A 15,935-nucleotide genomic window follows, 5' to 3' on the forward strand; every position below is an offset into this window, starting at 1 on the left:
TTCTGCAACTGATAATGTACTTATTATAGTTATTGCAAAAGAGTTTTTTCTTTTGTTTGCCATATTTTTATAGAGTGCTTTGGGTGTTTTATTATTAGGATAACAGACTTCTCCTCTGTTGTCCTATGAAATCTATGCAATGCTGGTCAAGAAAGTAAATGTAGCACAAAATATTTTCCAATACTGAACAAGATGGTGAACTACAAAAATATCTTGCTGTTCTATTCTTTAATTTTCAGAGTCATGGTTATTATACCGATGGCATTCTTTGGTGCTATACAGAATGATATTCTTGCAGAGTTCAGAAAAGAACGTGCTGTCTACCTCAGGGAGGAAAAAAAAAAGAAAAAAAGAAGAAATAATCTGGTTTTGCCTGATACTTTATATCTAAGCCTATCTGCTTTAAATTATTTGTTCTGATCATGTTTACATGCCTAAATTTTAATTAGTGTAATTCTAGGGTGGTTAGAGTTATAAAAACTGATACTTGGAGTGGAATATGTCCTCAGGTATTCTCCTGAATAAAGGAAAAAACAAGCTCAATAATAAATAGTATCACATTTTAAGATAGAATTTTTGTCTTTTATTCATTTTTGTTTTCAGGCTTGGTGAGCATTAATAATAATTAAGAGCATTAATAATGCTCTTTTATTCTGGTTTACTTCAAAAGTTTCTTGATTTACTAAAAACAAAACTTCACCGGTAGATGGGTTATCACGAACAGAATGCATTCCCTTCAGTAGTAAATAATGGGAATTTTGGTGTAGTGGAGTTTTAGCCCTTAGGGGATTTTACTTTATTCATTTTCAAGTTGTTCAGTGACTTGCTACAGAGACAAGGAGGGAGGAGGGGGAATCTATTTACACAAATTACAGTCTCTGTTCCTATCAGCCCTCATAATGGGATGAACAAAATGAAGGCTAGACTGAGAGGTGCAACCATCCCAGGTAATATTTTTTTATCCAGAAACAAGTTATGAAGCGAATTGTAGAACCAGGGTGAAACCTTGTTGGGAAGATTCAAGGAGCATGTGAGCAATAAGTCTTTTTGAGAATGTCTACCACTGAGAGGACTTGTAGAAGGAAGAGAAAGTTTTGTCTTGGGATGAAAGTAATCCTTCCCACAGAAGTTTTGGCCCTGCTCAGAGTGAGTTCCTTTACAAAAGATTTCTGCATTTATTTATTACTTTTTGAAAGTTTTGTTCATTATTTTTAAAATATTAAGTTTGTTATAAAAGCACCGCCTCTGCACTCAGCTTTCAAAATTAGTTGTTTCTCCTATTTGATTTCCTCCTTTAGTAGTCTTTAATATTTCTTTCATTTGTTTTGTATTTTTTCTCTTCCAAATTGTTCCTGTTCAGAGATTGAAATATGGCAATTCAAGCTGCTTATTCCAAACTCATGTTAAATTGTCACGTTAGCTTCATTAATTTTCAAAAAAAAATTGAGTTTTCCTGTGTAAACTTTGTTATGCTACCGAACTGCATGCACTAAGGGGAAAAATGAGTTGAATGGGAATCCTGGATGAAGCAAAGACTGCATAATTGGTTTTATGCCAGACCTTCTGCCTTTCACATAGGCGGGAAAGGGCCAGGGAAATGTCAGAGGTGGAAATCAGGGCAGCACAGTACTCCTGCAGAATTGCAAAGTGACCACCAGCCACAGCCAGCCTGAGAAATGGCCAGGCTCAAGGCTGCTTTAAGATGGAAATGCCCAGTTCTCCTGAAATCCTCCTACCCCTAAGAGCCTCGGGGTTGCTACTGCATGTTTTGGGAGGAAATGCATTAAGAGGTCCCAAGCAGCCTCTCCCCAGAGCTCTGACTGTGGGACAGGGCTGAGCTGGCTGTAAGGTTGCAGCCTTGCCAGTCCACTGCAGCCTTTCCCAGCAGTTTGGGGTGTGGATTACCCAAGGTCCTGTTGGTGGAAGCCCTACTCTGACACAGCTGAGGCACACATGCTCTTTGGGAGCCTTTGCCTCTTCTGTGGCTCTGCCATTCTGTGCTGGGCATTCCTTGCTACTGCAGTTGCAGAATTCAGCCTTTTAGCCTTTCTTTTTATGTAGTCCTTTAAAGAGCATCTATAAATCAGGGATTTTGCATTGCTAACGATGCCATATTTTTTCCCATATCCCTTACACTGCTCTAGGATCACAAGCAAAACTTTAAAATAATCAGTGAGTTAATCAAGCTGGTGTCATCTGAATCCTCAGGCAACACAAGGGATAGGAAAAAAGGTGGCTTTTTACAGCACATGAGAAAAGATTGCTCCTCTTTTTTTATGTGTATCTTCCTGTGAGACATTGCAAGTGGCAAAGTGATCACACTGGAAACAAAATAATATAAACTCTCATACTTCCTAATAATGTTATATGCCCAATCACCCACTTTTTAATTTAATCTATTACAGTGTTGTAATCAATAATGATTTTTTCTGTTGCAGTAAGCCTTATATTTTGAGAAAAAGGGAGAGAAAGAAAAAATTACAGTGAGTTTTGCAGAAGAGGAGAAATTTCCTTATTGCCATAATTCTGAATTAGTTATTGGTTCCGTAATCACTCAAGTTTTAAGTAATAATGTAAAAGCCAACTCAAAGGCAGTCTATAGCAATGAGGTCTTTAATTCAAGAATCCCTTAAGGAATTAAAAATTCTGAAAAGATGACATAGACTCAATCAATACCTGCCTGAAAATATCATAATATATGGAGGTTAAATGACATCATGCTATGTGAAGAAATTAAAAGAGAGGATTTTCAGTATTGGCCTTATCTCTTTTTATTTAGATTAATAAAATCAGTTGAATGTTAAATCTTTACATGTCTGTTTTGTATTAGGAAAAAAGTTGACAGTAGTCTGCCCTGTGGTATGTACCAACAGGTGTAGTTCAGTATTTAGTAATAAACCTAATTTCCTTTGAGTATTGATTATATCCATGAGAAAATCATGAACTCCTTACCATACAGGGAAAAGCACTGAAACACCAAACCAATTGGCTCTTACTTGCATCTGGACATGTGGTGAAAATCTCAGTTCTAATCCTCCTCTGCGGAGCGTCTCCACCACCTGGGTAGGAGGAGGGTGTTACCTCTGTATTCCATTACTGCCAGCATTATTGTGTACCACCCTGCTTTTCCAGGTTGGTGACTGCACACAGGACAGAGCACCTGGTTATATCTGTCCCCTGCAATGTGTATTGATCACATTAGCTGGTTTGCTGGATGCAGCATAGGAGCTTTTCCATGTCCACTGCATACCACCAGAGTGCTTTCATAAAAACCAGGGCAGAGGGAGGGTTTGGGTTGTATTTATCACTCTGAAATATTTCATACTGTGTGAATATTCAGCTGAAGATAAATGTGATTTCATTGCCATGCTAGTTCTGTTTCATGCTTCTGTATGTGTTTAATGCTTACTATGAGTACAGGGGTTTGGTTCTTGGGAATATGCCAGACTACAAATTGGTGACACAACCTCCACAGCTGGCTTACTGCACTGGGTCATATTTTCTATGGCACACTCTGTATAGAAGCTTGGCAGAGCAGAGTATGTTGGTGAATTTGGTGGATATGATCTTAACATATGATAAATAATATAAAATCCCCTGTTCAATTACTGGGGCTGTATATTGGGCCATGGCTTTCCAACAAATGAAAAGGAAGTGGAAACAGCAGCCAATGCTGCAGAACTACTTACAGGTGGTTCCTCCCTCCCTCCCTCCCTCCCTCCCTCCCTCCCTCCCTCCCTCCCTCCCTCCCTCCCTCCCTCCCTCCCTCCCTCCCTCCCTCCCTCCCTCCCTCCCTCCCTCCCTCCCTCCCTCCCTCCCTCCCTCCCTCCCTCCCTCCCTCCCCAGTTCTATTTTCAAATCCAGTTCAGGGATTGTGAGTGCTGTATCTATGACAAAATCTTCCTTCTGTGCACTGAGAAACATTAGGGAGAGTAAACAGGGATCACACATATGCTGAAGTAGTTTCTAACAGAAGATGACTAGATTTCTTAGCTTCTCAATGCAGCACTTTCCTCTGTTTATATTCTGGATAGTGCATAGTAGTTAACTTTTGCAGTAACAGCCCCATATGTTGGCTTTATCCTGTTGGCTTTCTTGCCTTCACATGATCATTTAAAGACAGCAGGGCCAAGGCTATCTTTCAGGATTACAAATAATGGAGGAGGTCAGGGAAGGATGGAGAAGGTCTAAGAAAGGCAGATGGAGCTGGGCAGACAGAACAGCAGAAAATATGGGGGGAGGTGAATGGGGAAGAAGGAGAAACAAACAGTGCAAAAGGAAAGGACAGAGAATAGAGCAGAAGGGCAGAAATGGACATAAAGTAGGGTAGGTAAGGTCAAAGAAGAGAGGAGATGGGCAGAGGAGAGGGGCAAAAAATTGCACAAATAGTTGGACCAAGGTGAGGGCGGAAGTGGACTAGAGGTGAGCAGAACTGTGTTAGTACAAGTTGCAAATCATAACCAGGTAATGAAATATACATAAATCATTCAAGGCAAAGATAAAAATAATAGCCTAAAACCAGTTCAAAGTACAACTACAAATACTACAAAATCAGCTATGAAGTCACACTTCCCAAAGTGGTGCTAACTTAAATGGTCCACAAGAAATGTTCTGTGAAAGGAAAGGTAAATTGCATACCTTTGGCTTTTTCTTTTCTCACGTACTTCAGCTGCAGCTTCCCTTGCATATCCTGCATATTACCCTTGTTCAGCAGAATTTCCTGCTTTTGAGACTTGAATTTGGTAACAACTTTCCAACTTGCATCTCTTATTTTTTGTGTAGATTATATTTTAGCAGTCTTCTGGTTTAGAATTTATTTTGCATTCCTCTCATGAATTTAAACAATTCAAAGCAAATGTAAAATAAACTCTGCCTCAGGTAGGTTTCTCACTGAAGTCAGTAGATCTTTTTCCTGGTTAAGTAGATACAGACTCTTGTCTATTCTGAAATTCATATTAAGGACATAATTAAACCTTGATAGAGACCAGTAATCTAGGCAAGGCCCTAACACTAGAATGAAAAGGAGTTTACACTGAAAAGGACCAGATGTACTTTGTTCTGATGTTCCAGAACTACATCATGAATTAACTGACTTCACCTAGTATCTGAATCCAAGAGTGAAAAATGCCATCATCTACGTGTTCAGCACAGGAGAGGTTGGGCTGAAGTTTTCTATTTCTGTTCTGTCCTAATCTGTAAGGCCTGTGCTTTCCACTGAAACTAAGGTATTGCAGACAGTGGTTGGGTAGCTCCAGATCATATTTTAAGTAAAATGTTCTGCATAATTGCTACAAAGTGTTTGGATATGTTTTCAGTGAGCATTTCATGCCAAACCCCATAAAACACTTAATTCACGGGGTGTGCAGTTCCTGTGTACAGAGGCACAGGTGTAACAGAACAAAATGTAAGGCAATATTATTAACACTTCCAAAGCAGGACTTGCTGCACGCTCAAGGTGTACTTCCATTAGATGGTAAATAGCTTAGAAGGCAATGAGAGAACCCTCACAGCTACCTATATATCCATACATAAAGCTTGCACCTGATCATTCCATTGAAATCCTTTTCTGAGCTTAGTCCCTACAAAGAAAACCACTTTTAAGCTTCCTCTGGAAAAGGGTATTGTGTGAAGAATACTCAAGGGAAATACTGCTGCAAATACAACTAGATGAAAATATTATATATTCCTTGCAGTTAATTCTTAATTTGGTAGTTTTGTTGCAGTTTGCTGCTTTACCTTAAATTGCTGCATTAACTTGAATATGTTAGCTTTTTTATTCTCAGTTCTACCATGAGTAGCATTTGTTGCTGAGTTTGTAACTTTAATCTATACTTTTTGCTGAGTGTTTGCTCTGTGGTGTTGTATTTCTGTCTGTAAGTTTTTCTGGTTTTTTTCCTCCTTGTTACATTTCCATTTTAGTCCTCTAGTATTCCTCCAGACACTCATCAGCTTATTTTAGTTATTATTCTGTTCCTTATATACACTGTCTAATCAATAATGCTCCTCACTTGCTGCAGAATTTCCACATTATTGTGCTTTCAGCTTCTGAGATGCTGTGATGGATTCTGCCTTGGCTAGTGCATGGTTGTCTGCATTTGCTGTGTTTCAGATCATTACACTGACTTTAATTTTGATGTATTTACATTTTACTCAGTTGTAATCTAACTCTTCCCTTGATCAGTTAAGTTACTATCTGTGCAGTGTTACATTTGTACTACTGCTGGAAATACTAACTAAAGACTTATAATTGAAGTGCTATTTACAACTACTGACCTCCAGCTCATTTCTGATTTCACTGTGATGTTGACCTTTTATAGATTGCACTGTTGTAAATCTTTGAAGTGATTCTTCTTGTCATCATATTTCTAGTAATTATGATTTGCATTGCATTAACACCTAGAAGCCTCTGCCACCTTACCCTTGTTGCATAAGATGACCTTTTTTATGCACTAATTCACATATGGGTAACAGAATACAGTTCTTTCTCTAAAGAATTTATGTTAAAATGAAGATGAATGCTTTCCTCTGTTTCCATTCTTTAAATATCAACCTGTGAATTAATGAAATTGCTCATAAAGGATTCGTACTCCTAGAAACTATTTTCTTCCTTTTCTAACAAAATCAGTGTCTTTTGAACTTTTCTAGGCTTCAAAAAGTGAATAAATAAAAATAAATAATTTAAAATGTTTGAGAGAGTTCATGTTTGAGTAAAATTTTCTCAGATTCTGCTTGGTGGGCATCAACATCAAAGAGAGCATTAAGTGAAATTTGGACTGATGTTTCCTCTTTGTTCATATTTCACTGCAGTATTGAGCAACACAGAAACAAACTTGCAGCTGATCCTCACACCAAGCAGCATTTGATTCTGTGAGTTTCAAAATTAGAGTTTTATTTCTCCTCTGGTATCTGTGCTTTGAGAAGGTGGTGCTGGTTGGAAGGCATGCTCATTGTATGCTTTCCCAGTGTACATAGTGGAGAACAGTTATGAATTCTGTACGTAGACTGGCTTAATAAATGAATTCGAGGCAGGTCACTAATTTCTTTAATGATAGTATTGCTTAAAAGACTGTGTAAAGAGCTGGCTGTTGACTCTAATGACAGAGGATGCTCACAGATAATGGCATCACCTGCATCTTCCTATCTGGTTTCACCCTGATCGCTCATATGTTTTTGTGAGGCCTTCATTTTTTTGTTTAGATAAATCCAGGTAGGCAGACTAACCAGTTGCTTTCGGGTCTTGCCAAATTCTTAGATAACATGTGCCAATATGTTATCTAAAGTTGTCTGAATTAAGTTTCTATTTTCACTGAGAAAGTTGTAAAGTACCTGTGAAAAGCCACGTTTTCTTTAAATTTTCTTTTTACTTCCCTTAAGTGCTCTTTTTACTTCCCTTAAATGGTCTTGTTTATGTGTTGAGTGTATGTTGGACAGCTTCTCTGCTTCCTAACTGCCTTCCCTAAGCAATCTCAAATGTTTGTATTACATCCTCTTCCTTGTTCACTAATTCTAGTAAACCAGTCTTTTTCAATTCATATGAAAATATTCTCATTCCATGATCAATCTTGCCCTGAGCAGATTAGTTTTTTCTTAAAGAATTACTTTGTATAAATATAAATCCTTTAATGTATAAAGTAGAGTTTATTTATTTTTTCATGGTATAAAAAAGTGATAGAACAGGCCTGGAAAAGCCAGTTAATTCTGAACTGCACCTACTGATGTGCAGCATAATATTACTACAGATTGAGAATTTGCTCTTTCCAGAAGTCTTGTGATGTTCTGCATAGTGTGCAGTGTTTGGAGGAAGCTGAACTAATCCCCTCTTTTGGAAGTATTAGTGTCTCTCAAATGTCAGTAAATGCCTAGTCTCTAGGTAACTTTTCTGAATACATGTGGGCGTTTTGCTGATTTTATCTGTGTGTTAGGATGTGGAGGACAAAACAGTAATGAATTTTTCAAGCATTATAGAACCTTACACAAGCTATATTGGCCACTGTTCTTCAGGAAGGAGGAATATGGAAGGAAGGTGTTTTAAATGATGGCTCTCAGGTGACATGCCCCAGTCATTGGCTGAGTACAGACCCAAGGTCTCCTAATTCTGAATCTCTTGATTTAACCACTAGGTATTGCACTATTCCTGACAAAGCATCACTCTGTTAGTGAGGGGATAAAGTGCTACTAATACATCAAATCTTATCAAATGACTTTAAACTTATCTTGGCTTTCTTTTCACCAAGGTTTGCTGTAAATCTTTTCTACTGGGGAGTAGCAGGACTTGTGTCCTTGCTAAAAGGAGAAGATTGATTTACTGTATTCATATGGAACCAGCAGATTCCTATGAGTATGGAGTAATGAATTGGAGTATCCATAAGTTTTTTCCCCATGCAACACTTTGGGAGACCTTAAAGCCTGGAATATGCTACAGAAATGCATTTGATGGAGACTTACAAATGTGTATCTTCTGCATAGAATAACAGCATAACATATCTTTTAGTATGAACAGTATTCTTATTCTTCAAATAATCTAATTGATTGTTCATTGGGCTCAGTCAGCCAAAAGTGGAGGGAAACTTTGTACAGACATCATTAGTTTTTCTCCATTTAAAGATTAATCATGAAGAGCTCTGGCTCTTTAATTCTGTAATTTGTATATTTAATGGGCTGCTGCAGAATCTATGACAGTAATTAGCATAGCCCGAAAACTCATTAATACGCAACAACATGATTAATGCAGCATTAATGCAAACATGACTGAAGTTATTTGGGTTATGTAGTAAGAAGATTAAAGCTAAAATGTCCTGTTTGTTTTACCAGTAGTGGGTATAATGGGGTAGCAAGCAAAATAAGAAAAAACAGGTATCAAATTAGTCATTTTAGTGTAAAAGAAACACTCAGATCTTTTCAAGAGGATTTGGAGTTTTGCTTGAGAATTGGTTTCCACAAAGAGTGTTGCATGTTTTCTCCTTTCATTCACTCACCATACTCTGTGTTTATGCTTGCTCAACATTTTAGTTTGATTTAGCTTTTTGGCAGTTTGATGTACTAAGAATACCTAAAAAAAATTCTTCATGTTGAGTCATTCTGAATAAAGTTACACTTTTTCAAATACAGGGCTTTTGTACAGTCTAATTTAGAAACCATGGATTTTTAGATTCTCTTGGTTTTACTGTGATCAAAAAAGACAAGGGGCTCCAGTTACAGTTTAGGAAAAAGTTTAGGAACTTTATGTATGTGAGTTTATACAAATATATACATGTGTGTACATATGATATCTACATATGTATGTGGGTTTTAAATATATATTTTATATTTCTAATAAAAAACTAAAGCAGCTTAAAAATGAAGTGGATTTACTTCATCAATGGAATGACTAACTTAGTGTAATGTTAGTGATGATGCGCTTTGAAAACGTTTTTGGACACATTAGGTAACAGTAAAAAATGAAGCCCGATCCTGTATGAAAAACAGCAACAGGTCTTGCACAGCTTTGGGAAGAAGACCTCCTGTCTTCTTCTCTCAATAAAATCCAGGAAGCTATAGGCCAACACAAAGTGTGGAGAAGTCCTTGTATTCAGCAGAGGATCTTCATAAGTATGTCCAGGGAAGTCTCTTCTGAGTTTCTTCTTTTCTTCCAATTCCACTATCTATTAAGTGAAGCTGCTTTGAAAACTGATCAGTTTTTGTTAAGTCTTCCTTTTAATTTTTTTCCCTACAGGAGTGTTTTCTTATATATAAAAAAATAATTGTCTCTTTTAGCTATTGTGATGACATGAGGTATCACTCTCACAGAGAGAATAGCAACAAAATGCTATTGAGGTGCATAGCAACTGAGATTTTTTACTCTCCATCTCTCCCCTTCCCAGTTAAAAACAAATTTTGGTTCATAATTTCTATGGAAAAATGTATTTTGATTAGGCAAGAGCATTTGTATACAGTCTTAATAGTAAATAAACACTTAAGGTTTGTCATCCTGAAGGGACTACTGAGAGCCTAATGCTGTCGTCAAAATTTTATATACAATTTCTATTCATTTTCGCTGTCATTATGCACAAATAAGGCTCTCAGTGAGCATAAAGTGATCACTTTCTTTGCCAACAATTTTCTGTTCATTAGAATGTGCAATTATATAATTATTGAAACCATTTCCTATAACAATATAAGTAAAATGGAAATGCAAATTATGTTCCTACAATTGTACAATTTTGGGAAAAATTCACTGGAAATGGATGTGCTTCATAGATTATGCAAAACTTATTTTTGAAATTGCTTTTTGATTTTCAAGGTATTTGGCAGATTTCTTCCTTTTTATTTTTCCAGTTGTAATGTATGCTCTTTTCCATTTATTTTCTTCCTAAGTTTGCAAGGAAATTATCCATAATATGCTGAGGTATTATTCCTGCTATTATCTATCTTGCTCATATGGGTTGGGATTTGATGTATTTATGAAAATTAAGCTAAAACTGATCACTGACAAGGTTGGAAATCTATTTATTTGACTATTCTTAGTACTTTTGAGTAGAGTTGTTCATGTGGTTATATGTAAGTTTTGGTGAAGGGTCTTGAGACTTTTGTAGATAATTTCTTTGTATTTAATGACTATAATAACTTCTACTTTTTAGCTATTTTCAACGCTGAATATCTAGTTTTAGAGAAAGGTACTTTACAGGTATTTTTTGCTGAATGGTTGGGACAAGATTAATTTTTAAGTAGGTTACTTTGCTGAAATCTCTCAAGTGGTTTTGCAAAAGATGATTTCAATTGTCTTGGCTCTCTGCCTACATTCTCCCCTCTACTCTTCACCAAAAAGTCAAAACACAATTTTTGAGGACTCTAAAATGTTTTTGTATTTTGAAATGTTTTTGACTTTTTAAAAACCTTTTTTTTTAGGAAAACTAAACTCAGTTCAGTTCATTTGGAAAGATATGTTACAGCAAGTTGTTACCCTTATATTCTGAGTGAATGATTTCTTGTTCAAATGAAACCTATTTTAAACTTTTTATTTTGCAAGAAAAAAGGGTTTTTGCATTAGTCAGAAATGAATTTTATTGCTGTAATAATTATAAATTATTAGTATATGTTATGCTAATCTAGGAGCTGTTCTAATTTATTATTTTCCTGCTGACTGCCAACTGTTTCTTCTAAACTCAAAATAATCCCATGTGCTCTGTAAACTTGCCAGAAATGCAGTCAGCATCTCAAGAGCACATTTCTGCCTCTTAAATACTTTTGTGCTGGTCTTGTAAATCATACTGAAATGTGCTAGAAGAATCTGAATCCAGGTAGTCTGAATGTGAAATGCTGCTGAAATTCTGAGCCTTGCTAAACTTGCATAAGGGAAGCAAAAAGGGGGAAGAAAAATCCCACCATATGCATTTTCTTTATTGGACAAAAAAAGAAATTTTTGTGTTCTGGCACATCAAAAATTAGAGTAATATTATATAATTTTACTTGTAATGTCAGCCTGTTCCTGAAAGGGACTCTTAGAGCTGTGTCCCTTGCAGGGTAATGTGCTGATGTTGCATCTCATTTGGATGCCTTTGAAAATGCCTGCATTGGTCATGTTTCACAGTCTCATTCCCATTCTAACCTGGGTGTGCCATCTTTGAAACTAGGACAGAATTCCAGTCCCAATCTACTGCTGCATAAATTGAAAGTATGTAGATCCTGACAGAAGGTTAGTCTGCCCTAATACAATTTGGGATATTTGAAAACACTAGTGCTAATAATTGCTAATTTATTTTACTTGTCCTTTTTATTACTCTGTAGTCTTCTTTTCATCTTTTATGTTCACTATACACAATGCTGGTATTATTTTTTGTACAATGCCATTATAATTAAAGAAATTCAATTACGGAAATTAAATAAGTTTCTTTATTTATAATTAAAGGAATTCTGACAGCTTCTCCAATTGCAACTATAATTTGAAATGGAATGAAAGAATTTATTTGAATGACATACATAAATGTTTAATTTGTAGTAGAGTTTCCTGTTGGTTTTTATCCCAGAAATAATAAGTTCTTGTGGAACAATGATTTGTGTCACACAAGCAAGCATGTTAGGTGAATTCTTGAGTTTCAGTTCAAGTTTCAGTTGGTTAAAAGTACCTTCCTACTATGCCCCACAGATGGTCATGTTTTCCATCCAAGATTTAGTAGCATGAGTAGTGTGGCTGAGATGCAGTTTCTGTATATGACAAATTACAGAAGTAATCGTAATGTCACTGCTTTATTTATGTTTCTATTTATATGTTATATTTAACATTGAAATTAAGATTTTAGACATGCATTTTGAAATAAAAGACACGAGTCTTTGAGAAACTTGAAAAATGTCTCACCCTCCCCCTAGGTATGAAAAAAAAAAAGAAAATTTATTTGGTAATACAATGTGTTTTTCAAGTTCTGTGAAACTTCTCAGATGTTGGAAGGAAAGATTTCTCTGTCCAAATGAAGTAAATCCATTTCCAGTGTTCTGTGCCACTAAAAGAGAAAAATGGCATGCATGTAGTTGCTACAAGTCTGAATGGGCTTTTGGGTATGCTTTGTATTGACCTGGAGGTCCAGCATTAATTACTGTGTTCTTGTGAAAAATATTAATTTCACAAGTTTTTTATCGTGCAGTGAAAATATTGTCTGTGGGGCAGAAGTTTTCTTACTATTTGGTTTCTCTCTTGTAGTCACTTCTAGAAACATGAGAAATTATTAATATTGAACTTCCTTATCTCATGAGAAATTCCAAGGACTCTTGAGCTTAAAGGGATGAAGTCCTTTTCTTAATTCTTTAATAGTTGGCAAATTAATTTAGAAGAAAATAACGGCTCCTGACTCATCAATAATTTCTATAAAGCTGTAGCCTCTCTACAAGCAGGATTCTTCAATATCCAAAGAAAAAGAAGGCTTCTGCATAACAGTTGAAAACTTCTGTAATTACTGCAATTTTGCTGCTTTGAGCCATTTAATTTATATTTTCTAACACAATATTACAAGAATGTATGTGTACAATATATAACACAAGAATGTATATGTACAATATAACACAATACTATAAATAACACAATATCAATAACACAAGAATGTATATGTACAATATAACACCATTCTATAAAAGAATGTATGTTGTTTTTGCAGAAACTAAATTATTTTGTTTGTGTTAGTCCTTCTGCATCAGGTGTGAGGAGGGAACCTCTGGTCTTCAGAAATGTCTTTTGGCAGCTTCATAAAAATACTGGCAGCTTGTTAAATTAACTGTGCTCCCCATTGCTGGGATTAGAGGCCATCAGTCTCAGCCTCTCCAGCAGATACCGCAGCTGGAAGTACCTGGAAGCTCACAGTATTGCAAGAGCTCATTTCTGAGCCGGGCAAAGCTGTGCTTTTCTTTAACTAGAGACACTGTTGGCTGAGTTTTTTCATGTGCAGGAGCTACTTGTGTGCAACTGCTTTTTGCAGGTTTTTCAATAGCAGCACTGATTCTCATTGCTTTGTGTCTGTGACTGCATCATGTTATTTACATGAAAACATTGGAGGCAATTAGGTAGAGAGGCCAAAGGATATTCCTTTCAGGTACAAGCATAATCTAATATGAATGTGTGTCAGAATTATGAGTTTTATTTTTTTTAATATAGGTGCTGTCTGCAATAAAATCTTTAGTAATTTATTGTTTTCTGCCTGTCATAAAGTAAGGAAAATACTAGATAGTTTGATAAAGTTGGGTAAAACCCAGTTACTTACCTTGTTCTGTAAAGCACCTTATACAGAAATGTCATGGAAGTGTATAGAATAGGTGGGTGTTGCTATTACTGCCTTTTCAGTTCCCTTTGCAAAAAATTGGTACAGGAAAAGCATGGCTCTACCACACACTCAGGGATTTTATCAGAAACTAAATGGAGGACTATTGATAATGATCTGGAAAGCCCTTAATGAAGCATAGTTCATCCATTACTCCTTTGGATATTTCCAATTTTTGTTGGAAAACTATTTTCTTTTCCATGTGTTCTTTGTGCACTTAGATATGATGTTTATAAAATAATATATGTAAAATTTACATGTAACCACATACATATATCTTTTGGAACCAAAACCCTACTATTCTTTGTTCAAATCCTTGCATGCAGAAACCTCATTTCTGTTTTACCTACAGAAATGTTAAGTGACAAATGAAAATCCACATCAACTTTTAAAATAGTATGCTAATATCTGAATTATGTTTTCCTAAGAAAGAAGTTACTAAACAACATTAGTCACAATTGCATATCTTTTTTTTTTAGAGATGAATAAGTGCTCACAAAAATTTCTCTCAAGCGCTGCCTCAGTCTGGATTAGTAAAATTTCTCCTGCAATGTGTAGCAAGGGTTTTAGGTGAACAGAACTTCCATGATTTTGCTTTGTAATGTTGCTGCTGTTTTTAAAATGATATTTTATTTGTAAATTTTGTTGTAACTTACAAGAACCACTTTTGGCATTAACCATCTATTTGCTTTTTTCTAACCAGGTATTAAAGTGAAATTTAGAACCCAGGAGCCTGATGGTTTGATTTTTTTCTCTGCATCACCTGGCAACCAGGAGGAGTACATTGCACTGCAGCTGAAGAGTGGGCGTCCTTACTTTCTTTTTGATCCACAGGTACAACAAAAGACAGGATCCTATAAAAGTAGCTTATATCATTTACCTTTGTACTTTTTACATGCTTATCCTTGGGGATTTTTTGTTTTGTTTTGTTTTTGGGTTGGTTTTTGTTTGTTTGTTTTTTAAATTTAATTGATACAAGCTAACTTGCTTCTCAGAACCCATAGGTAACTAGAGATTTTGAGGGGAGAAAAACTGAAATACTAAATCTTTGCTGATTTTTTGTGGGGTATGCCACAATAAAAGATGGGTTTTTCTGCATTTTTATGAGTGAAGTTTTTTGTCAGTGCCACTAAACACCACTACAGCTTAAACTAACAAGATTTCAAAGTTGTGCAGAACGAAGTTTTGAACTAGTTAGTAAGTTTATATAATGTTAGTCAATTATTTTTAAGCCTCTCGTCTTGAGACTGTTCCCCTATAGAGATCAGCATGACACCATTATGCAAAAATATAAATGAGAGAAATAGCAACAAAATAAAAAGTAAGGCCACAATGCCTTGCATTTCTGTTTGGATATTTTGTGTTTTCTGGGCACCCCAAAACTGAATCTCCTTATGGAATTAAAAAACATTATGGCCTCAATTATATTTCATAAATATGCAAGAAACTGTAAATAATTATCAGATTTTTCTCACCTAGTCTTAACCTTTGCCTCCTGAGCTCTGCCACAGTCACTCTGTGACCATGTGGAGGTGTTGTGCAGTAGTGAAAATCCCCTTAAGCTTTGGAACACCTATAGAAGAAGCAAGGTGCTGCACAGAAGCAGGCTTGTATGTGATCCCAATGCTAGAAAATGTTAAATCTGCTTCTAAGCCCAAGATACACACTTCTATTAATTCTGCAGCATTTACACGCAGGCTTTATCTTATTGTGTACTTCAGATTTGGGGCCCAGCTTAATGTTGTTAATATTGTCCTCATAAACATTTTAATAGAGACTAGTTCTATTTTTGCTCTCTTACACCTATGCCTTCTTTAAACTGAAAGGAAAGTTTTATTTCTTTTGGAAGGTCTTCTGAGGTTTATTTAGATTTTTCTGTTGTTGTTTGATGGTTAATTGGAGTGGCTATCTTTCAATTGACGTTTTAATGCTTCAAATAGTATTCCTAGTCCTTCTTTCAGATTTGCTTCTTTTAAAGTAGCTTTATGTCAAGTTGTTGAAATCATTCCCTAGAAGATATTTTATTTGTTTGGATCCACAGTATCGGGGGAATGGGAAGGGGGAGAGATGGAAGAGTGGCTGCATTGGGGCTTTAATTTTTCCCCCTTTTTCACCTGTCTCTTAACTGCAAAATCCCCAGCAGGTCTTATATTCAGT

General features: G+C 35.9%; 1 protein-coding gene across 1 annotated transcript in view; it reads left to right on the plus strand.

Moving 5' to 3' along the window:
- The window catches only part of USH2A (usherin), a 375,273-nt gene that overhangs the window by 114,510 nt on the left and 244,828 nt on the right, over window positions 1-15,935 (plus strand). Inside the window, exon 22 of the mRNA XM_036380788.1 lies at window positions 14,482-14,612. Coding sequence (XP_036236681.1) covers window positions 14,482-14,612 — 131 coding nt within the window. The remainder of the gene's footprint in view (window positions 1-14,481; window positions 14,613-15,935) is intronic.

This window comes from Molothrus ater, chromosome 3 (genome assembly GCF_012460135.2).
Source record: "Molothrus ater isolate BHLD 08-10-18 breed brown headed cowbird chromosome 3, BPBGC_Mater_1.1, whole genome shotgun sequence".
Taxonomy (NCBI): domain Eukaryota; kingdom Metazoa; phylum Chordata; class Aves; order Passeriformes; family Icteridae; genus Molothrus; species Molothrus ater.